The following is a 24447-nucleotide window of genomic DNA, read 5'->3' as shown; positions in this document are numbered from 1 at the left end:
ATTTTACGTGCATGCAGAGAAGGTCAAGCAGTGAATTAGCAGACAGCTTTGATGGTGCCAAAGACAACAACCTGCTTCAATACATTATCAAATAATAGACTATAAATTATGTAAGCACTGAAATGCCAAGCAGCAAACAGCATTTCCACTGCTAAATAGAATCACCGAATTCATTAGAAACTGCTAACCCTGATGATGTATTTATTTTGAGGAGTCTGAACATTAACTCTTTGCCACCATCCTTCCTTTTCTTTCTGCCTCTCTATCAAATGTGTTCATTTTTTGATCACGTTCCCTCATTATATGATTGTCCATCAAGCCCTGCCTCCAGCATGCAAAAACTGTGTTTTGATTCATGTTCAGACCAACTCCATAAACTGACAGATGTCTAAGGCAGCTCTGGAGGGACACCACATAGGAGCAAAAATGTTGAGTATGCAAAGCTCAGGAGTAAAATGCCCCAAAATGGAGCTGGCAACATGGAGCTTTGATCCTTTTTGTGCTGTTTAGCTCCAGAGTTTCCATAAGCAGATGACTGAGAGTTGACAAAGCCAGAGGTTGTGCACGCATCAGTGTATTACTTCCTGACACAGAGATCCTGCAGCCTCTGGGAGATGGGAACCCCAGCTGGCCAGGGCTTTGAGCATCTGTGGTAGTGAGAAGGTCTGAAAGGAGATAGAAACAAAAAGAATTAAAGATGTAAAAGGCAGATTTTATTAGAAATTAAACTATTATTTTTTTAATAGAGAAACATCAAAGTAAATAGGATAGAAAAGAAATTTTAAAAGTTTTATACACAGTTCTTCCACATCCTATGCCCTTACAAATTGATCTGTATTTCTAGTCTTGGTTTCTGTTACTTTATAAATGGCAGCAAACTCTGCCCAGCCTCTTCTGTTTCCTGGGGGTCTTTCTGTCCACGCTGGAGCTGGACTGGTTGCTTTTCCAACCTCAATGATTCTATGATTCTATGATTCCCATCTCCTGCTGCAGCCGCTGTATGTGCTGCAGGCCTCCACCCCTGGGCTGTGCTGCTTCCCTGTTGCTGCTGCCTTACCCTGGGTGTCGCAGCCTTGTCTCCTGGAGCATAGCCAGATCTTCCCCAGGGAAGACATCATCTCTCCTCCCTTCAAAGGTCTCTTAAAGTCCTGCCTCCTTACAAGATCATAAAACATAATTGAAAACAACAAGACAGATGCTCACCAACCAATGTGCTGTGTGGTCTGCACCAGCTTTTTGCTGATATCTCCCACCAGCAGCGACGTTGCTTGCGGTATCTGGCATGCTTTAATGTAAGTGAGCCAGCTTGTGGCAGTGGGCATTACAGTCCTAGGGAAAATAATGTAATCCTATGCAAAATAATTTAATGCAGTACCCTTAGGAGGATGTACAGCTGCACTAAACTGGAAATTCTTATTCCCAATGGCAAGTTTTGAGCATCTTGGGTTTAGGGAGCAAAACCACTTTGTCAGTAAGAGCTTGATGTATCCAAGTCAAGAGAGTCTTCTAGAAGCTGAAGCACCCTTAGAAAGGGTAGGATTTTATATGCAAATTTGTTTTATATAGTTTCCCAGAGACTGTGGCCAGATAGTGTTCTGCTAATACACTTGTTGTTAGACACACAATGGCAAGGAGTGTCACATATGCAAAATACCATCATCTTTTATTGACAAAATGCCTCATAGACTCAATGGACTAAGTATAAATTAGGCTAAAACAACAAAAAACAGGGTAAAAATGAACAAAAATCCATAGTCTAGCACAGTAGTTGGTCCCTGTTTAGGCTTGGCAAATGGCACGAACATTAGGAACATAGCAGGGCTCGGAGGCAATTGCAGAGCTCTATAGGGAAATGTAGTAGTTCATATACTGTTTCTATACAGACTGCTATCAGTATATTATTTTGCAGAACCACTAAAATTCAGTGAATCATTATCAAAGGATAAAAAGCATAAAGTTAAATACACCAGAAGTACTGAATTGAGGCATTTGCCTCTGAACTTTTTACTTGCTAAGCCTTTTTCTTTCAGGGAACTCCGCAGTACCTAAAAACATCTCTCTCCTTTTCATGACCGCATATAGCTTTTAGGACAAACTAGTTCTACCAAAAAAAAAGCATCTTTTTTGCATTTTATTTCAATATTTCACTGAGCAGAGAAATTTTGTCAAAGCCTCCAAAGTAAAGACAATTTGCAAATTAATTTCTCTACCAGTCTGAAAAAAGAAACCATCAAAAGAGCATGCCATGTCCTGTGGCACTGTGTTTCTGTAAGAGAACCTAGGGCAGGGGACACATATAATTATGTGTTTCATAGCTGGAGTTTGCTCTGATGATTTCTATGCTCGTGATAATTTGCTAGTAATATTGCTTAAGGCAGGGCTGTGGTTGTTCCACATCTTAGTTCAGGTGGTCTTGCTTCCTTCTTCTGCAAGAAAACTTGAAGTGAATGATCAGAGAAACATCTTTTTTCCCTTGTTTACTCCATGCACCAAGAGACCAGAGGTGGTCTTTTAGTTATAGGTGCTCAGAAGTAGATTAGCTTAACAAAGGAGAAGGAAAAAGAAAATACTTTGATGCATTTCTTCAAAACAGGGGAAGCCGTCCCTTGCCAGTGGAAGCCCCCAACTGAGGAATAGTCTCAAGCAAGTATCCAAGTTTAAGCATGAGTTGTCACTTTGATATGCATGAAACAATTCAAATGCATAAAATTAGACATGTACTTGGCAAGCAATGACTTCAACTCTTAGTAATGAACCACTGTCCTTACATGAATCTGGAGGCAGTAGGGATATATGACTCAAGAACTAACTACTAGAAAGTTTCATGCATTTCTAGAATTATCGGTACCAGCATATTTCAGTGCTGTAACTTCTATACAAGACAGCGAGTATGTCAGGGAGAAAACTTAGGAGATTAATGTCAATAAAGTATTCCAATTAACATAGTAGAAGGTCCTCAGCTATTGTAGAAAGCTAATTCTCTTTAAGTCAGGATCGGCCATTGTAGAGTCTCACATGCCTAAAACTGGTGACAATGTTCACACCAAGGATCTGCTATTCTGTCTCCAGGAGTGGTCATAAATGGACACCTAAGGAAGAGGAAGAGTGGGCAAACTTACATGATACCTTCCCCTAATATTCTCTCAGCCTCCAACTTCATACAGCTCTGAGGATTTCCTAAGACTCTTGTTGCTTGTCCATTTAGCAACCCTAAACCATGTCTCTTCCAGGTAATCATCCAATCTTTCCTTGAATCAGTGTCCACTCTTGCACCCACAATATACTTTAAGAAGGAATTACACACGTCTGTTATCTGCTGTGTTAAAAACCAGCTCTCCTGGCTTCATTTGATGTCCCTTAGTTCTTGGAATGAAAGAGATGGTAAAAAAGTTGATTCCCATGCATTACTTCCATGCCACTCCTTATTTTGTAGACTTGTACCAAATTCTTCTAAATCAGCTCCTTTTTCCAGCCTCTTTGCTTTGACCCCTGTGTCCTAGCTAGTTTTTTGTCCAGGTCAGAATTGTCCTGTTTCTCCCACAGCTGTTTGGCTTCCTTAAAAGCCTTTGATGAAGGGCTTTGTAAAATTCCCTTTTGGAAATACAAATAGACTGTATCAACTAGATCTCCCTTTTCTGCAAGGCTCTGTAAGGCAGGATTTCCCTTGCAGTTCCTCACAACTCTGACATTTTTCCATGCTCTGTAGCTGCATCCTTTATTACAGTTTCTGCTAATTTGCCCATCATGATCAGAGGCCTGGGATTCCCCAGGTCTCCCTGGGACCTTTTCTTAAGGATTGACATTACACCCATTCTTTAGATTGAAGGACGTTTTAAGTGGTTAATATGCTTACATATTGCCATTAGTAACACAACTACTTGACTCTTGAGTTCTCTTAGACCTCCTGGGTGACTGCCATTTGGTTTTTGCAATAGGTTACCGCTCATCTGGAGCTGAGGTTAACCAGTGCAATTGTATTATCTGCACTCGCTGCCTCTCTGATTCCTCTTGGCACAGAGCAGTCACTGTCACCGGCCTCATAGGGCAGTCAGTATTAGAGATGCTTCCTAAGGGATATCCTTACCACTAGATGGTCCATGGATGTGGCCCAGTGTGATCATTTCCCCCTCTGCCTGTTCTGATGATGTTTCTAGAGCTAAACATCCTCTACAAGCCTCTCCCTATCCTCTTCCTGGGAAGAAGCATTTAAAAATGAATGCTGGACCTTTCTCTGTGTCAGGCCTGACCCTGCCCCATGCTGTGCCATAGTCAGTTCCTTTCGAAGGTGGCAGCTGGCTTCAGAATTAAGTTGAATTGAGAAGCCAAATACAGTTGGGACTGTGGGATCTATTGTTTCAAGCTTTTTGCAGAATGGGGTAGATTCAGAGTTTTGTATCTGAGAAATGTTGATTTTTTTTTTTTAATTAATCTGGCACTCTAATCTCATCATGGGATCTGAATTTTGCAGAATGGGGTAGATTCAGAGTTTTGTATCTGAGAAATGTTGATTTTTTTTTTTTTTAATTAATCTGGCACTCTAATCTCATCATGGGATCTGAAGACTAAGCAGGAGCAAACAGTGTTTACTCCTCTGCCTTGTCCAGCTGCCAGAAATGTGCCACATTGCCCTCTGACAGATCAGTTGGAGACAAAGAAGAAGAAAAGGGATGAAACAGAAGCTATTTACAGATGCAAGACTTAACTTTGGTGCTGTCACCTTCATACATGGCAGAAACGTCACCTTCTCCTACACACGTTGGAGAATGCTCCCTACAACAGCTGTGGTCTGTCAGTGACGAAAGCCAGAGTTTGTAGTAGGATGTGAAAGTGTGAATATTGGCCATGATCAGCCTTGGGAACTTTTTCCTGCTGGAGCTGGCATGCTTTCTGCCCAGAAGCTGGATGACTTTCTGGTGCTCTGTCAGCTGATGCCAGCTTTAGATTTGGCCAAGTACCCTATCTGAAGGGTACATTTGGGCTCGGTTTCTGTTTTCCCCAAAACTGTGACTTTATAGACCTTTATAGTGGCTCATGCATCTTGATTGTTATTCATCTTTTTCCTTTAGGCACATGTGTGCCTCCTGTTATGCCAGTATGGCAGGGTTGCATAACAACCATGCAGAGGCTAAAGATTTTAATTTCTTAAAGTGCTTTTTTTTCCCCCCCAGAGAGTCTTTTTTAGTAATTTTCTTCCTCATTCAAAATTCAATCCTTTTCCCACAGTTCGGTGTCACTGCTAGCATTTGATAAAATCACTCCTATAATGAATTTGAATTGAGATATATTAGGGTGACCAGTGGCTTAATGGCTCAACTGTAACTACTCCTTGAATCAGCTCCTGGGTAATAAGCAATGTAAGAATAGCTCCTCATCTTGTGTGCTACACTACCTGAGGTTCCTGTGGGCAATCATTATTACGTGCTACTTCCATACGCTGTTTGGCCAGATAATGCCTTGCAATTAGGCCTTAAGAGCAAGCAATGGAAAGCTCACCATAAAAGCTGATTATATAAGAGCCCAGCAGCACATCCGTACCACTGTTCTCCAAGATTTGTTGCCTTTTTGATGTCTCACTGTTGCTGCTCTGATCCAGAGGCAAGCTGTTTATCCAGACTGCTGCAGACCAAATCTTCAGCAGTGGTGCTCTGGCGTAGCTGCACTGAAGTCAAAGGAAGTATGTCCTGGCTCCTTCTCACTTATATCCCTACATATTCCATAATGTTAGCTGTATCCTATTGATATTTTTCCATTTCTTTTGTTGTCACATTCATCTTCAACTGGTATAAATAGCGTGTCAACATTAACTCAATGGAACCATTGTTGGAATCAGGTCTGCTTCATGGCTTTTGCATAGATGATGAAATGTTTACAGGGGCTGTGGGAGATAGCACAAAAATAGAAAACCTTGAGAGTTTGGTGAATGTCAGTACAGTTTGGGAATAAATCTTCACTAACCCTTGTAGTTTCACTGCCATGCATGGAAGGAATGGACAGCTCAAATTGGTCCCAATGATAGCTCCATATCCTGAGTAGATGGAAACTGCTTTCGCTCATGCAGAGCAGCAAACGAGCATAACTGGTTCCTGAGGTCAGCACTGCAAGCCCAGGTTTAACAGATTATGCTGGGGTGGGGAATCTTTAACAACTAGGGAAGAAAGGAGATTTTCAGCCTTCCTGCATTCTGTAAGAGGGCATCCACATGTGGCCAGGAGCCTTCTGTCCACTTCCCAAAGCTGCTGTGGTTTGGGAGGGTGCAAAACAATTTTCTTTTGCTTTGCTTTCAAACAAGCAACAGTAATCTCCCTGAGGCTGGGAACACGGCACTCTCTCTCCAAGGGCACACCACACGTAATTTTGCAAGCAGAGGCAAAGTCACTTTGCCCACATGCCAGGCCAGTCAGGAGCTATATGAGCAAGATTGGTTAGCATTGAGCATGAACTAATAAGTCCTAATGAGATTTCTGCTCAGCTTGGAGTACAAGCGGAACAGGCTTGTAAAATACCATGTAGATAGATACTTTTTAAGAGACACAGCAGAAAACTTCACCTGTGAGGTCTCTTTGGTCTCCAGGCACTTTGAACTTCACCTGGGGTAGCAATAATTAGCCAAGGTGTGGTCTTCATCACTTGGTTTGGCAGGGTTTAACAGTCCGTGCTTTGCCTTTGCTGTCCATCTTAAAAACAGCAGAGGAAGGTGATCATGGAAGGTACAATAGTCTTGCAGCCTTCTACAGGCAGTTTGGGTTGTTGCGCCTAAATTGTTGTCAGCTTAGTCCAAAAGGTACCTGTTTTTTTCATGTCAGACAGATGTAATACAATAGGACATGTCATTTGTTGATAAATTATATCATGCTACACCATGTCATGTGAGTCAAAGGATAAGGAAAATTGTAGTAGCAATAAGAAAAATTAAATATGTTGGTGGAGTATGGCTTTTCTTTCTCCTTTGAGTTTACAGTGTTCAACAGATTTAAACCTTTTTTGGATATCTAATGCTTTTCTCCTCTAACCCATCAGTGAACCATATTCCAGCATTGTCACAAGGGTGGCAGCAGCCAGAAGAGCTTTTCTGAGTGGAAGACATGTAATCTGCCAGGGTGTGCAGGTGGGCAGGCTAACAGAAATCCGTTAGCACTTTTTTTTCCTACACAGATCAGGATCTTCTGGTACACTGGCCAGGTTTCAGTTTGGGTAGCTATACATCTGTCAGGACTTTAACTGTGGCTTGTAAAGTTTGTTTGAATCCTTTGAATAGCAAGTAAGTCCTACGTAAATGTCAGGTGTGATGGAGTCTTAGAGACAAGGGGAAGTTGAGGTGTTGACTGGGATGTGAGGGGGAACCTCAGTGCATCTCTGTCCTTCCCCAGGCTTCCCCCAATGGATGCCAGTGAGTTCCCCAGGGCGCAGGCAGCAGCGTTGCTTCTCCATTCCCAGGTCACAGATGGATGTGCAGAGAAGCACGGTGCAGATGCCAAAAGTGGCTGTGGGTGGGCAAGGGAGAGGTCAGGAGTCCTACATCTGGGTTTGCAGTGTAGGGCCCCGAAGCACAGCTTCCTGGCTTGGGCACATCACTGTGGGGTCACGCTTGTGTTGTGCAGACCTGCTCCTCCCTGGGGCCTGCCTCCAGGGATCTCTGCTCTGCACCCTGGTGGATCCACCCACCACCAGACTGTGGATGTGCCAGTAGTTTCCCTGATGTTTAACCAGCAACATCTGTAAAATGATGCTAGAAATCTTTCTGTGTTATAGAAGTGGGGACAAAAATGGGTATTAGAATTGCGAGGTGCTTTGATAACATGGTAATGAGGACTATAAAGTACCTAAGACAGAGGGAGAAGCTTCCTTTTCATCATTTGGAGAATCTCATTAGTCTACCTGCCACTTCTTTCTTTGCCTTAAGAGCAATGGCAGGACCTTATTCTTCTCCTCCTTTTGCAGAGAGCTGTGACTGACCTGCTCCCTGTGCACTGAGAGCACTTGCAGGCAGATCAAGAATTGGAGGCTTCTCTGTCACCTTCCATGCAATAACCTGCTTCCTGGCAGAAAAAGTGTCAAAGGAAAACTATTCCAAGGAGGAATATATCACTGGACAGTCCTATAGCACCAATTCAAGATTGCTGAAGCAACTGGAAGCTGCTCCTTTTTTATTTTGCCAGGACTCCAGTTGCATAAAGACTTAGACATGCCCAGCTTTCCTTTCAATGCTCATTTGCTTACATTTAAGTGCATGTGTCATTTTTCATTATTTTATATGCTCAGGGGCAGATTCTGAATTTTTTAGTCATGTTTGGCAGAATGTTGTTCCATAAATAATCTTATTAACTTCAGTGGATCTGTTTATGGAAACTAGTACTGTTTAGCAGCAGCTGAGGAGTCCCAGCGGGAAGAGCAGGGAAGAGTGAAAGAGGAAAATGGCTGCCAGAGATCAGATCAATATTTAGGTTTTAATGTTGCTCCACCTCAGTCACTGAAGGCAGTAAAGTAATTTTTTTAATTTGGTGTAAAAGCTTCAGCAAGAGTAGGAAATACCTTGGATGCCCTTCTAGGGTGCTTTAAAACAAAAGTGCAATATTCATTCTCAATGTACAGCATTAAAAAAGGACTCGGTGACTCTTTGGTTCCTAGTTACCACCTCAGGCAGCTTATTTAGCCTACCTGTCAGGAAGGTAAGAAGTATACAACACACTGTAACTCTTGCAAAGTAATTGGGTCACTTTTTTAGCCTTCCTCTATCAATATTAATAACCTGCACTAATTGCACAATGCTTTCATTTTTTTTCTCCTTTTTCTTCAATCTGCTACAGGGATTAGTTAGTCATTTGCATCTTCTTTAGAGGCCTTAACAAATGTTAATTTGTCATTCTTACCTATCCTTTTTTTTTTTTCTTTTTTTTTTATTAAGTGTCAGAATGAAATTAATTTCCCGGAAGGATATTTAGTGTCTTTCATGTATCAATCAGGGCTGAGCTCTTCCTTTTCTCATGCGGAGATGGTTCCTCCTAAACTGCATGAGGTCAAGAAAAGAGAAGCTACAGTTTTACGCATTGCAGAGTACCTTGAAAATAAAGACATAAGAAGTAGAAAGTTAAGTGACCTATGGTATGCTGCAAAGATATTTCCATTTCAGACCTCTTTAATATATTTCAATGCCTGAAATGCTCATCCAATCTGAATGAATATCAGCAAACTTAGTTGCTCTGGCCAAACAACGGGTTGCTAGCACTGTTTATGGGCAGTTTGTAAGTACTAGAGGAGTTAAGCAAGTTTTCTCTTTACAGATATCTCCATACTTCAATCCTTGAAATTCCTCATGTATACTCTGCCAGGCTGCTCTCTTTCTTTAATAGGAGATGCTAACTACATGACATGTTGTGGAGGCATCATTAGGGTAAAGTTTCTTTAATTCATTTTATTTCATAATAAATTGTACTTGAAAGTATTAATGGCCTCTTGAATTTTAATGCGTGAGAAGTTTAGGTTTGCTGCTAAACTGCATAGCTTCCCGGATGGCAGGCTCATGAACTTGGAAATGATGGACAGGAAGCATTGCCAGCCTATTTTTTCATGCTGACGAACATTTCTCCTTTATTTATGGATTAAAGACTATTAGCTGAGTAGTACATTGTAACCATCCTCAAAAAAACCTGACAGTGTAGGTTTGAGGAAAAGCATGAATAGTCAGTCTCTATTTTAAACATCCTAGGGAGATTTTTTTCTGAGCCATAAGTAGAATCACAAAAGAATTCAGGTGGAAAAGGGACCTTGGGAGGTCTCTGGTCCCACCTCCTTCTCAAAGTGAGGTCAGCTGTGAGGTCAGACTGGGTTACTCAGGGGCTTATTCAGTCTGGTCTTTTAAACCTCCATGGAAGGAGACAGCACAACCTCTCTAGCAACCTGTGCCACTGCTTAACTGTCCTCAAGGTGAAAAATTATCTCCTTGTAGCCAGTCTGAATGTCTCTTGTTCCGTTGCCTCTTGTTCTCCCACCCCGCACCTCTGCAATGAGCCTGGGTCCATCTTTTGATCACCTCCTCGTAGGCACTGGGGACTGCTGTTAGGTCCCCACAGGTCATTCCTTCCCCAGGCTGAACAAGCCCTGGTCTCGCAGCTTCAGCTCACAGGGCAAGAGCTCCTGTCCTGACCATCTTGGTGGCCTTCCCTGAACTCCTGCCAGTTATATGACATCTTTCTTCTACTGGGGGTCCCAGACTGGATGCAGTACTGTTGATGTGGTCTAACAAGTGCTGAGTAAAGGGAAATAATCACTTCTCTCATTTTACTGGCAGAGCTGCTCCCTGGCCAGGCAGTGCCCAGCCTGGATCGCTGCAGGGGGTTCGTCCTCCCCAGGTTTGGGGCTTTGCATTCGTCCCTGTTGGATTTCATGAGGGTCTACTGCTGCTAATGTGAACAATGTATGGTTATTGTTGTCCGTAGGCAGGTCTACTTGACACTACAGTTAGGCAAGGTTTCTCTTGCCTCACATCTCTGGCCTTCAGATACGCTTTGCTGGCTGGGAAAGGCGTCGGGGAAGAATATATGATGCAAAGTGCGATTGTAGGCAGGCTTCAGTGTCTCTTGTGCATTATTTTGGTCTAGTCAAACCCACTCACGGACAGTGCAAAGAAAAAGTACTTCTATAACTGTCCTACAGACATGTGATAGAAACCTAACAGATGGGCTGTGTCTTTTATTATCAACTGGGGATAAGCAGACCCAAACCTGGGGAGCAGTACTAGATGGGGTGGCAAAGACTATTGTCTGACTTCAGTGTTGTCTCTTGCATATGTCTCCCATGGTCCAAAAATACATGAGGTGCTTATATCCTCAGATTGCCTCTGAAAAATCATATAGAGAAAGGGCTGGGTGGGAGCTTGTCAGCCATAAAAGTATTGGGTCAGAGTGAAATAAAGAAAGTCATAATTCCCCTGCTCCCCCAGATCGTAACACAAGCACATGCTTACTGCTGAGAAGTGTCAGCAAAAATGTTAGAAGTGTCCGAGGCCCTTCTGCACCAAACAGTGTCCTTCCCTAGTTAAACAGATAGGCAGGGCCATTTACATCAGATGTTAATTAGGTTTTAAGGAGGGGGTGGCGTGGAGGGAGGAAAGCAAGAGACACAGTGCAGTCAGTTATTGCTGCATTAAACACAATGCCATGCGGCGTGCTGCTCTGCGGTCTGCAGACGTGTTATTAAATAAGGGAACTAATGACAGCCAAGTTTTGAAGTCAAAAACCAGACAGTCACGGGAAATCTGCATGAGCATAATTCCATACAATTTCTAATCCTTTCCTTATACCAGTATGTTTCCTCTTCTCGAGTGAATGCACTCCCTCTGGTGGCTAATTTACTATCTCCATTTCACTCTTTAGAGTTAAGGTTGCATGCGAGCAGCTGTGCTAAAAGAACTGAGAGAGCAATAAGCTACTGCTTTTATTAGGCTAGTTTAACGTTTTATGCTTTCAACACTAAGGGCACAGATGATGTCTGGCCATTCAAATGTATTCAGAAATAATCCGTATTCATGGAAAAAGATGAAGCTAAAAAAAAAAATCTGTTCAGAAAGACTATTTCTGAAAAGAAGCCGAAAACATTATATTTTTATCAGGTAAATGGTCTGTTGGCCTCAGTGATCTGTTGTTTTAAAACCCAAGTTGGTCATTCACAAAAGGTAAAACGATGATGTGTCAAACTCCCTCTTATTAATTTCCTCTTAGGTGTCTATCTGTTATGTCTCACCTTGCAAGCCTTTTTGGATAGAAAACACCTTTGTCTGATCATAGAATGGTAGTCAGGACAATAGATGCTATTGCTGCCTGTAAACCCATAGGGAGAACCTATGTGCTGGAAATAATCAAAAGAGCAAGAAATCTCCACTCTTTGAAGGATAAACTTCTTTTGGATGTGGTTTGTATGTCATCTGTTCATATAGGTGATTTATTTGCCTACACATTTTTATAGAACACTTATGGTTAAGCAAAGCCAGTGTTACAGTGGCATTCGGTAATTAAACACTATTATGAGGCTGGGAAACATCAGCAGAAAGAGTATTTACTTAATTAGCTGTCATGTTGTGTTTCAAAAGAGAGAAACACAAGCAGAAACTGCTGCGAACTTGCTTGCCCGTAGGTTGATACACTCCAGCACCCCGTGAGCTTCCTGCCTCACGAAAAAGAGCTGGTCCCACACCTCCGACAGCTGGATTTAGATGCTGAGCTGACCATGTCTGCACTGCAGTGGAAGGGCTTAGAGTCATTTCGGTATATTTGGAGCAAGTTTAGTGAGGGCAAGAGGGAGAGAGCTGGGGTGATTCATTTTACTTTCCGCTGTAACCCCATCAACCCAGGCGACAGCGTGGCCCGGAACAGGCACCGCTGCTTGATCAGAGGATGGGATCTGCAAAGCCCCTCAGTTCCTCCTGCTCAGTGCTTGCAGAATTAGACCAATGCTAATTTTAGACGTCAATGGCAACTTTAGAGGTTGGTCCTATCAACCAGACTCCTTTACTACTGTCTTAAAAAAGATCCCTTGGTGACCATATAACCTTAAATTAACTGTCTATCCCAGAAGCCATCTAATTACATAATCTATAATATCATCGTTGAGTTTCTGTCATAATTCACTTAATTGCATGTCTGTTGCTACAGTGCTTCAATTTGGGGAAATTTCTGTTTCCTTGCTAAGGAAAACAGTTTACACTCTCAAGACCAATTTGCCAGCTGGAGTATAGTTCTTCTGCGAAGGGACGCAAAGATAAGGCTCTTATAAATATCTGAAAGCACCATCATCTCTGCATTTATACTTCCAACAGTATGTATCTCAATGACAGTGCATCACAGTCAGCCATCTCCACGAGACAGCTCCTTACTCCTAGCACGTGATGCTCTGAAGGTGGCAGAGTGCCTAGTTGCTGCAGGTCTATGGAGGCATGAGTTTGCACCCTGCATTGCTTTGAACAAGCTACTGAGGAAGAAGTATGAAACCTTGTGATGGCACAACGACATAAGGCATATTTATGACTAGCTTTAAGTAGCTCTCATGGATCCCCTGCAACAGGTCTTTTGGGTTTTCAGGCATGGTGGTAGCTCCAACCTGGTGCTCAAGGGCTTGCGAGTACAACCTCCCAGAAAGAGACCAGAAGGTATCTTGGCATTTTTTTCCCCTCCTTTAAACAGATTTTCTTCCTGAGAGGAGACAGTTGTGTTCCTCAACTGGTAACACAGCTGTTGAGAGGATCATCAAGTGATTAATCCATCCAGGGGACTGTAGTGATGTGGCTGTGTGTCATTTGGCAGTCATGAAGAGAAATCAGGAGAGAGATTCCCAATTCACAAAATTAATAGACAACAGAGTCTATTCTTCAAGACCTTAGATCATATATGTAAAACAACTTGGAAATCCTTCTGAATCTCCATTTATCCTCAAATAGTTTTAGTGTGGTCCTGAATTAGTGTTTGCTCTAATACGAATGAAATGTCAGTTCCGTTTTTACATACTAGTCTGATTTTATCGAATTTAAAGATAACTGGATATTTCCTTAAAAGTCTTATCTCCATAGTATTTCAAGAGAATCTTGGGGTTTGGGGGTTTTGTATTATTTAATAATCGGCATCTCACTCTAAACTGTTATAAATGAAAGCGGAGCAATGTGTGCTGTACTGATAAAATGGCCTCACCAAACAAAAACGGGAAGGAGCCAACCTCCCTCTTTTTCTTCCTTATGCTCATGATTTGCTGCTGGGCCTGACCTGAGGTTTTAAAACATCTATGTTTTACTAGTTGTGTTAAAATAAACCACTTGGTATAGTTTTGAAAGTCACTAATAATTGGAAAGATCTCTTGTAGCCCTAGTGATATTTTTTAATCTCCTGACTTTTGCATAGAGAAGAATTGTTACTATCTTCTGAAACAAATTTTGTAGTTTGATATATGAAACCCAAGGTTAATCAAACTGCAATGTCTTCATATTGGTGCAAATTATTTTGACATTCAGAGAATGTTACCACTTTTTAAACCTTGTCATAAATATTACTATCCATTTCATCAGTATAACATGACCATTTATATTGATGTATTTCAGGATGAAGAGATATGACTTACATTCCTTTGTAACCAAATGTTCTTGTGCCCTATATATTCCTCAGTCTTCACCTTTTGTTTTTTTGGGGGGGTTCAACCTACTTTCAGTCTACAGCTGTAGAAACTAGAGACTTGCTATTGAAAAGACAAGAACAGGAAAGCCTCAAATGAGTTGTCTTCCTAGCATTTGTTTAAATCCTGAAGTGTCTAGTTAGTCCAACTTGCAGTGGACTATAGCAATTTTTTACTATATGGGAATTTCTTCAACCTACTTCTGCAGTTTTCATCCCATTGAGTATGAAGGAAAGTAAAGGTTGTACTCATTTCAGAAGATCTTGTAGGTCTAAGATCTTTCAAAGGAATGAAAATATATATATATAGGAGGGAAAAGTCACTAATATTTTAGAAAACCTTTTTTCTGGAAGTCACTGTCATTCTCATGAAACTTACGTAACACCTTAGCAAAATGGGTTCTGTTTTACACATACAGCTAAATGAATACTCTTACAATTCATTACTATTGTTTGAAAGAGATTGTCACGATTCTTTTTTACCTTTTTTATGTAAATATCCGTGTTCTCATTTGAGTAAGTTTAAGTGAGTGTGGAAAAATAACAAATATTTGGTGAGATTTGGTAAAATTAGGGTAACTCTTCGGGTAACAAAGAATCAGCTGGATTAGTTTTGAAAAGCATAATTAGCTCCTTTTAGAAACATCTACATTTTGATGCTTATTTTAAAGGTGAGAATGGTAGAATATTTCGGCCGGCACACTTCGGAGAAAAGATGCTGTCTTGTGTTTCATTATGTTTGCTTATGCCTTTTGAGTATGTGAGAAGAAAAAAAAAACTATTAAAAAAAAACAAAAAACAACCTAACAGCTGCTTTTAACAAGATTAAAATCCTTCTGAGCAATGTGAAGGATTGAATGTGAGTCAAGTTCAGCAGAATTACCCATGGCAATCCAGCTCCAGCACTCACTTAAAATGCACATGACTTAAAAGCTCTGTGTGTCTGAAACAGCTGTTTACAGTTTAAAAGGGGGAAAAAACCCATAGAAACAAACAAACAAAAAAAAACCAACAAAAACCCAAAACCAACAAAACCCACCACCTTTGTATCTCAAAATTCTCATTTCAGGTGTCTTGTAGACAAACCCTGGTTCCAGATGATACTCTGGTGCAGCATGACTGAGTGCTAGGAAAGAGTTAGCAAGGTCACTTCCCCAAGGATTAATATTTGTAACAAGAAAGACATTTTAGCTCAGTCAAAAAGTAAACAAAAAAAATAAGGACTCAAAGACAGGATTCAATGTCCAGGCCTTATGATGGTATTCTTGAAGCTGTTTTCCTTCTGTTGTGTCACAAGTAGCCATTCTGTATATTTCTGGGTTTTTTTCCAGCTGATGAAACTAGCTTACCAGTCCCCAGGGACCGTGAGGAATGTGGCATTTTTTCCTGTTCGGGTTCCTATAAAGGTGCCAAGGAAAAGAGCAGATGAATCAGCAAGCGCATGAAAAATAATCACAGTTGAAAATAAAGGCATGTTATTTAGCTCTGACTTTAGGACTGTATAGCTTTTAACCTATCAAATAGATTATATACCCTATAAAATACAGAAATAACACATTTTTTTTGCCTAGGAGCAACACAAAAGCAGGGGCTCTTGGATCCATGAAGGGGAGCATAAATAGTGCCTCTCCTTCAGGGACAAAATTCCCTGGGCTGTAGAAAGTAAAAATGCTTTGTTGTCCCTTGGTCTTACCAAAGAAGACATGCAAAATAGAGTAGCTGAGAAGGAAGGACCTTTTCCCAGTGCAGATACCCAGTGCGTCAAAAGCACCCTGGTTAGTTCGGCTGGGGCCCGTGATTTCAACACCACTTAAAATATAAAATACTTTTGTCATGGAAAATCATCATTGCTTCTTTCCATCCCTACTCTAAGGTCATAAAAGATCTGGGGCCATGAACCAAAACTTGCTGAGAAGTCATCCCCCAAGAGCCACGTGGTTCGTCCCAGCTTTTGGGGCGGATCTTCCATTCAGGGAGTTGGGCTGGGAGGTCTATGCATTTCTCCCTTTGAGATGAAGGAGACGGGCACAAATGTGAAGGCAGAGATGTCTCCAGTCCTCGCCTGTTTGCTGGTTTTCCTGGCGGGCTGCTCGGGATGCCAGCACCACGCCTGCCGCTGCGCGGGCAGGGTCTTCATTTGTCAGGAGAGCAAGGTGGTCCAGGTTCCCTGGGACATCCCTGCCAATGCCACCGAACTGTAAGTAGGGAGAGGGAATGGTTACAAGCAGCAGCCTTGTTGCTGACTCTCAAAACAAACTGCTGCTTGGCAAGCCAAGGGTCGGGTTTGTAGGGAGTTGCTCGGGAGACTTACACCAGCTGTTTGGAAAGCACAGCCTGTCCTCCGAAACTCGCTTAATTACATCTTGAAGCTCCTCTTCGTTACTCTGATTGTGCTCATTTTAAGATCTCTGTTAAGAAATGATATGGTACGTTATAATGCAAAGCACAGACTAAATTTTAAACAAGCTTCCTTGGTGCTGTGACAGTAATTTGAAGCATAAAGCCTAAGCTTTCTTTACAGCTTGCTTTAGCGTTGTCGAAACGTGTAGTGCAACTTGTCTGCCCCAAACAACTTGGTGACAAGCGCTTGTATTTGTACTGAGGGAGCTTTCCAAAGGTTTGTGCTTAGAAGCAACTTAATGTTTTCTTTCTGAAATCACGAAGGCATTACAGAAAGGACTCTGATAAACATTCAGAAAGCTACCCTCCTCTATCAGACAAGCAGCACGACTGCAGTTGGAGAGAGTAAACCACATAAAGATACCGTACTGCGTTACTCAAGGAAGAGTTTTATCTATCTTAAAGCTTCTCTTTGTTTTCCATGAAGTAACATGAGCAGTACTGTAAGACAGATGTTTTCTGTGTCAGTAGCACAGGCGAGCAAAAGAGCTTACGCAATGGTGAGTATGTAACTGTGCAAATGATTGTTTTCATTTTAATTTTTTTTAAAGCAAGTTATATCACCCCTTGCCTACACCCACAGCCATCTGACATCGTTAGGACCTGAAGCAAAACTGAAAGGAGTAGTCCTGGATAAACCCTTTGATTAATAAGTGGAGTGGCAAGTTTGGAGGGAGGATACAAGGATATGTCACTAGTTGGAAAAATATACCCCATCCCGATTTTACACACCACCATATATCCGTGGTTACTATCCCACAGTTTTCCTAGGGCAGAAGTTATGTTTTGTTCAGAAGGAGGGGTTGTTATGCTCACTGAATAAGTAGACTGCAGTGAAAACTTGAGAAAAATGTCTGAATTAACCACAGAAGGTCAGTAAAAGTTTAAATCATTCTCACAACTAAAAGGAAAAATAATCCATCTGTGATTTAGGTCATCTAAATCCTGAGCGAACCATGCTCCAGGCATACACTGCTAATTTTGTTTAATTTTGCTTTGATTCTTTCTTTAGATTACACAGTTAAGGTCTGCCTTCTAGGGATTAAGCAAAAGCAGTTCATAATTATTTCTGCAAAGAAGTAGAGTTTTATATCACCAAAAAGCACCTGTTAGTAAAATGGGATTTGTTTGCAGCAGATCCTTGTTAACTTGTCGAGGGTTTGTTGAGGATGCTAACTTGTGGGTTCCTCAGCGTGAGTGTGTATTCTCTGAAACAGGCTGACTACAATGTTAGTGTGACTGAAAACAGTGAGTGAATCCTTTTTTCTGGCAGTGTCGTAAAATAGTGGAGTTAGAATCTCTTGACTTGACTCTCTTCCCACTTACACCAACTTTTGGTTCCTTGGGAGGTAATTCTGGTCCCATTAAATCAGTATAGACCTGGGACTGATTTCAGCATGGCTTGAGAATTTGTCCAAGAAAACTCTGCAGAGTTGGTTTGAATGTACCAAATGTTAATGTTACTAAAGCCAGCTACATTAGCTGAAGAGCTGTTAAGTGACACATAAACCTCAGATTTTCCTTCAAGGTCAAAGGGGGACTCTAGAAAGGTGCCTTCTTACACACCTCTCCATGAGTGCCCAGGTAATTCTGGTCCCATTAAATCAGTATAGACCTGGGACTGATTTCAGCATGGCTTGAGAATTTGTCCAAGAAAACTCTGCAGAGTTGGTTTGAATGTACCAAATGTTAATGTTACTAAAGCCAGCTACATTAGCTGAAGAGCTGTTAAGTGACACATAAACCTCAGATTTTCCTTCAAGGTCAAAGGGGGACTCTAGAAAGGTGCCTTCTTACACACCTCTCCACTGAGTGCCCAGTGGGGTGATTCAGGTGACTGAAATAGACTACTGCTCCAGGTGTTGTTGCAAATGCACTGTTTGTAACAGAAAAAGCTTACTTTATGTTTCTTCAAAAAGCCTCAATGAGTCAAAAGGGTTTTAAAATCAGTGTAGCAACTTGAGCGTAGATGGCCATGGTGTCTAGGGACCCTGTATAGGAGGACACAAGCACAGACTTCTTCTTGCTGAGCATAGCTCCTGCAAGGTACTTTTTTCACTTAAGAGCTCATTCTGGGAGTGCTAGATGTGGTCTGGTTTCATTTGACATAAAGGGGGGGGGGGCGTCAGTACATTTAGAGCTCTTCACCTTCTCTTACGTGGTCTTGATGGCTTTCCTGAGCTATCCTAGTGTCCTTTCTTAGTGCCTTTTAGATGTTTAATAACATGCTGGTGAAAGTTTTGGAGAGAAAACGGGAGCCTGATAAGCCTCAAGCGCTTCTGTTGCTGTGTGTTTCTGTTCCACTACAGCTGTTTCTTAAGTCGGGACACTGGCATGTGGCAGCCAGCTCTGTTACTTGGTAAGAAAACTCAGGATGATGGTAAAAATATCGCCTTCAACAACCATTATCTCTGTTCTTTGTCATGGCTGAATTTTTTAATTATTAGTATTATTATTTTTTTTGAGGGTTGGCCACTGGCACATGCTGCCATGATGGGTTTCTTTGTGGCTGGTTTCCTGACCGTGAGAGCTTATGCTCCACAGTGAACAGGAGCTCTGTGGCATGGCACAAGAGCTGGGGTTTTGCTCCTGGTTGGATTAGCATCTGCTTTAGCAAGGGTGTTGCAGAGGGGAGGGCTGGCAGTCTCTTACGGTGAGGGATTTCGGTTTGTACTTACCACGTGGAAACAGAGCAGGGATCAGAAACCATGGGTTTTCATTACTCTTCTTGCTGTCACATCTACTTTTTCACTTACAGGCCAAAATCTCATGAGAGGATAGTTACAGCTTGGTTTGTCCATTGCTCCTTGCAGATTTGCAAGCACTCTGCAGTTGGCATGCTCCGAGTTTTTGCAGGGGAGGCTGTGGTTATTAGCTGTTTTGCTTTATAATCTTTGCCTGGAAGAGGAGCTGGATAGAAGTATTCTTGGCATTTTTTTTATAGATACTGAAATGCCTGTGAGAAATGTAGATGGCTGTGCCTTACAGCTCTGGAGGTAATCCATGAGAAATCAGAGGTCGAAAGTTCAGATGGGAAACTTAGGTTCATTTGTGTCAAAAGTATTAACTATTAATCGCCTTGCAAAGTGAGAGAGGGGAAGCAACTCAGTAGTGACCTAAGGCAGTTTATTCCTTGCAGATTTAAAACAGTTTTAAAATCCAGTGTCAAGCTTTGTAATCCAGCCTCAGTATTCACTAAGATTTCATTTAGTCATTAGAGATCTTGCTTTGAGAAAGTAATGCAAACAAAAATAACTTGTTCTCAGAATAGAAGGGATCCTTCTTAAGATTTAGCAAACTACTTTAAGGGGAAACATGAATATGAACTGGGAATACAACTAGAAATGCCAAGAAAAGCTTGCTCATTCTCTTACAGCACCCTTCCTTGCTTTTGGGTTTCTCATCTCAGCAGTGCTTGAAATCACCCTTACAGTATCCCAGGGGAATAGAGAGCTCTATCCCAGCAGGCAGGTGCAACCATTTGGGCAGTAGACTATACCTCTGATTTGACAAAATAAAGCAGCAGCACAAGGCAGCTTAAGAAGGGAGGTGAAAAAGGCTGCGTGGTCCAATTCTGCTTGCAATCCTGCAGAGTTATGTGGAAGAAATAGCGATATCAGCATTTTACCTGCATCCTGTAATTAATGCTGTGATAAAAAGGTATCAGGAAATCAAATTTGGTCATGTTGTATTTGTTATAAAGAGAAACTGCCTTCGACTCAGTTACTTTCCTAATTTTCTCCTACTCCTAAACTTTACTCCCCTGATGATTAGCCATCCTTAGCTGGCATACAAGTGAAGCAGCCCACAGCAGCATGTAGATTTTGACCAGTTGGTACCTTCTGCCTGACTGTTTCTACACTGTGGAGACGATATAAGAAACATCTCTTGAGAATGGAGGCTCCTCAAAGAAAGCTTGCAAACTTGGATGTGTGACTCAGCTAATTAAAAGGAATTGTTTAACGTGTTAGCATGCCAGAGGTCTCAGCAGGAGATTGGTGCCAGTTTTAGAAAGGAGCAACTGAGACGACTGAAATAATTGACGACAGGGATGGTCCATCATTTGGCACCCATCTGTCAAAGTGCTCTCTAAGAGAGAGGGAAACTGCAGGTAAAATAATTTAGACCTAGGCTTGAGCACACGGTGTTTTGTATTTTAAAATCTGTTCTCTGGCTTCACTAACCAGTTTAGCCATTGTCAGAGCAGTTTGGAGGTATGTTATGTAGAGCATCTGCAAACTATAAAAAGTGGGGTTTTCTACTTGCTATCTGCATAGGTGTTTTTGTACAATTGCTCAAGGATATTTATTTTAGACTATCAAGTCAAGGCTGAGTAGATGTCTGACCACTAAAACAGTGGCTGGCTTGAAATAACAAGTTCTGTGTTCCGTACTAAGTGAGTCAGATGTGCTTCCCTGCAACAGAAGCTGCGAATGATGTGAACAGTAGCTGCCACACTGTTATTGACAGCTGCAATTAGGATTTTTTTTATGCTTTCACACTTGAAGTTGAAACTACATTGAAACCTGCAAACAATTACAGTTCTTGCTCAGGTGTTTATACTGGAGGACTGACCTTAATCTAAGAAAGACAGGCTGCGGAGAGGATAAAGTAAGCTAACAAAATGAAGACCCATGGAGCTTTCAAGTCCCTGTGTTACGGTGGTTAATCATATAGTTAATCAATAAACCCACATATTATCAGAAGGGCATGAGAATATTTGCACAGCAGAGCATATTGAGAGCATATTACATGCTATCTAAAGCTTTTTTTTTATTATTTAAACCAGCTTTGCTTCCATTAGGGTAGAAAAAAGTCTACAGTTAGTGCTACATTCTTCTCTTCCTGAATTTACGATCAGTTCATACCTTGAAGCAGAAAGCACCTACAGAGGTTGCTGTACGATCACTGGCTGTATATCGGTGGAGTGGTCCAATGCTTATGCTGGATTCTATATTTGACATTTTCATTGGGAGGATAAAAAGAAATAGGCAGAGCATAAGAGAGAAAAAAGAAAAGGAAGAAAGTGACACTAAAGAAGGATAATAAACTCTGCCGGGCACATCCTCAGCTACTATAAATTACCAAGTACATATCTCTATAGAAACATTCCGTTTCCAAAGCTTCAGGAGCTTTTCAACATGAGGAGGTATGCTGCACGCAATAGGAGTTGCTTTGTAGTGCAGTACTCTCTGCTGGCTTACTGGTGATATTATGGCGATAAATACATATGCATGACTTTCACCCGAATTATAAGGACTGCAGCTTGATGCATCTATGAGAGATGTATGAGTGAGTCTGAAGATGTATAGATCTGTGCATAGGTATTTAATGTATCTTTGAAATGAAAGTGCATTCACTGAAAATTTAGTGGGAGGTATATGACTTGTTAAACCACTAAGCTTTTTCTAGGGAAACACAGTGAAAGACAAGACTTGATTTTGTTTGCCTGTGGCACTGAGAGGGTACCGAGGTCTATGCCAGCTGATTCCCTTCACTGCGATCAGCTACTTTGTTTGCCTGTGGCACTGAGAGGGTACCAAGGCCTATGCCAGCTGATGCCCTTCACTGCGATCAGCTACAGAGAGATTCTCCTGAAGTAAAAGTTCTGGCTTTTCCGGCAGCCTCTGTCTCGCATACACACACAAAAAACAGAAGGTCTGTGCCACATCCCCACACGTCTGATACCAGGCAAAATGGGTTCCTGGGGCAGGTCAGCTCCATGTCCCAAAATAAAGCCTCTCTGTTAGACATTTTAGGTATATTCTGCTTCACTTACTACAAAGAATCAAAATTTGCCTGTTGAATGAGATTTTCATCAATGTTTTTCTAAAGTGTTTGGAAGATTAAACTAGTCATTTGTAGGTGTTACATTTTCTTGTCTCGAATATGGTGTCTCTCATCTTGGGTGTCTCCCCATTCAAATCTTGTTTCATATAATTATAACCTAGGAGAGTTTGACAGTAATGTTATTCATGAGATGTGAGCTGGTAAACACCAAGGTTCAGTGTAGAGGCACAGCAAGAGAGAAAAGCCCTGGTAAGATCAGAAATAAGTAGTTTTAAACTAAAATGTGGTTAAAATGGAGAAGTTGGTAAGCCTAGGGGACATTACAAAGCAGGATGGAGGTCTATCTTTTACTTCTCCAACAAGAACATGAATCACACAGATCTGAGGAATCATGAATTCACCGGTGTCATGCAGCAGTTAATTTCCTTTGCTCTGAATGATGTGCCATGCTAAACTCTTCAAAAGTATGGATGATTTCCTAGCTTCATTTACTCCCCTTACTACAGCTTCTCACAACTCATCAGTTTTCACTGCACAGAATTAAAACGCTGTATTTTAGACTTTGTTGCCTTCTCTTTTCTAATATTAAAATGTATTAACTTCATCTCTCATCCCACCCAGGGAGGCCAAGACACTTTGGCCGAGGGAATCCTATTGATACTCAGATGTGACTATTGCTAGCTGGGAGGGCAGAGCATAGTCAGAGCTCTAGGGGAAAATTTTGAAGAGTGCTTTTAAGAGTCTGAGAGACATTAAAGTGCCTGTGTTTCTGTTGCAGTTGTTCAGCTTCGCTGAGCTGCCCTCCCACCCCTTACACAGGGAGCTCAGGTTATTTTTACAGGAGGGGGATGCAGAAAGGGGTGTGTGTGCCCCTTATGCTCTGACCCAGCAGGGTACAAGCTGCTATACTGTAAGAGCCATGGAGCCAGGACAACTCATCTGTTATCCCTGTATCTGCATTTGTCCATGCAATATGCTTTCAGCTCCTCACTCAGATTTATAAATGACAGCTTGGGAATTTGAGTTAATCGTTTGCTGGATCTGGCCCTTAGCAAAGTCATAATCAGCATTGCAGTCCTGAAAAATAAAGCTTATTATCTCCCTCAAAACCCAGGCCATGCCTCTTAAATTAAAAAAAAAATTAAAAAAACCCCAAACTTCTCAAATACTTGCTTTTCCCAGCAGCATTTCTAAGATGTAACAGAGAAGAGATCTCCAGCGGAAGATGTCTTTAAAAGCTCCAAATTGAATTCTTCTAGAAGAGTATCACACACGAAATGTGTCACATGATAAGCCAGCAGGAGAAAGTCTGCTGTGCAGCTCAAGGATTTCCTTCACAGATGCCAGGGGGGTCTCACCAGGCTGGTGTGTCGCTGAAAATACTGGGTATGTGGAGAGCTTAACAAGGGTGAAAAAAGAGGGTGGATGAGGAATGCAACAAGAACAGAGAGAACAGTTGCAGAGAAGAGAGATGCCAAGTGAATATGCATCCCAAAGGGGATAGCTGCTCTAAGCGCCAGCAGTTTGTATGCAGGAGGGGGTCCTGCAAAGCCAAACCGAATTATCTAACGTAGCAAAGAAAAATAAACAAAGCTGTCAGACACCCAACTGAGGAGCGAAAGAAATCCATGCAAAGTTCAACATCCCTCACTCTCTTCTAACTTGACAGCTTTTTAGTTAGTTCTGCTTAACTTTCCTGAGTGTCCTTGTGGAGGCAAGCTAAAAGATAATTGGGGTAGGTTCACGGATAATTTAAATTGTCATAGCTTCATTAACTTCAGTGGAAAGAATTAAGTTCATTTTCACTGTCTGGCGATGGGGACCTCTGTGAGCCACGTGTTGTTCATTTTGGCAGCAGCTGATTGGTAATTAATATATGTGTGTGGTAAACAAGATACTTTGGGCACAAAAGACAGGTATTATTTTTCATAGCGGTCTATTAGTTTTACACAGCGAGGGGCAAGCACTTTGGTAGGAAAAGTCACTTTTCTTTGTTTAAGACTTTGACCTTTTCAGACAAAACCTGTAAATTATTTCACACTCTTTGCCTGTAGTTTGATTGGACTGCTCTTATTAGCAGTGAAATTTAAGTCATTAAAATGAAGCTTAT

The 24447-nt window shown here is 41.6% G+C and overlaps 1 protein-coding gene across 1 annotated transcript in view; it reads left to right on the top strand.

Annotated features, from left to right (window-relative positions):
* Window positions 1-16127: 16127 nt before the first annotated feature.
* Window positions 16128-24447, top strand: part of LOC103893542 (follicle-stimulating hormone receptor) — a 94709-nt gene continuing 86389 nt past the window's right edge. Inside the window, exon 1 of the mRNA XM_009272697.1 lies at window positions 16128-16344. Coding sequence (XP_009270972.1) covers window positions 16160-16344 — 185 coding nt within the window. The 5' untranslated portion in view covers window positions 16128-16159. The remainder of the gene's footprint in view (window positions 16345-24447) is intronic.

This window comes from Aptenodytes forsteri, unplaced genomic scaffold (assembly GCF_000699145.1).
Source record: "Aptenodytes forsteri isolate BGI_AS27 unplaced genomic scaffold, ASM69914v1 Scaffold190, whole genome shotgun sequence".
Classification (NCBI taxonomy): Eukaryota; Metazoa; Chordata; class Aves; order Sphenisciformes; family Spheniscidae; genus Aptenodytes; species Aptenodytes forsteri.
Note: the sequence above shows the minus strand (reverse complement) of the source record. Positions and strands in the feature narration are given on the sequence as shown.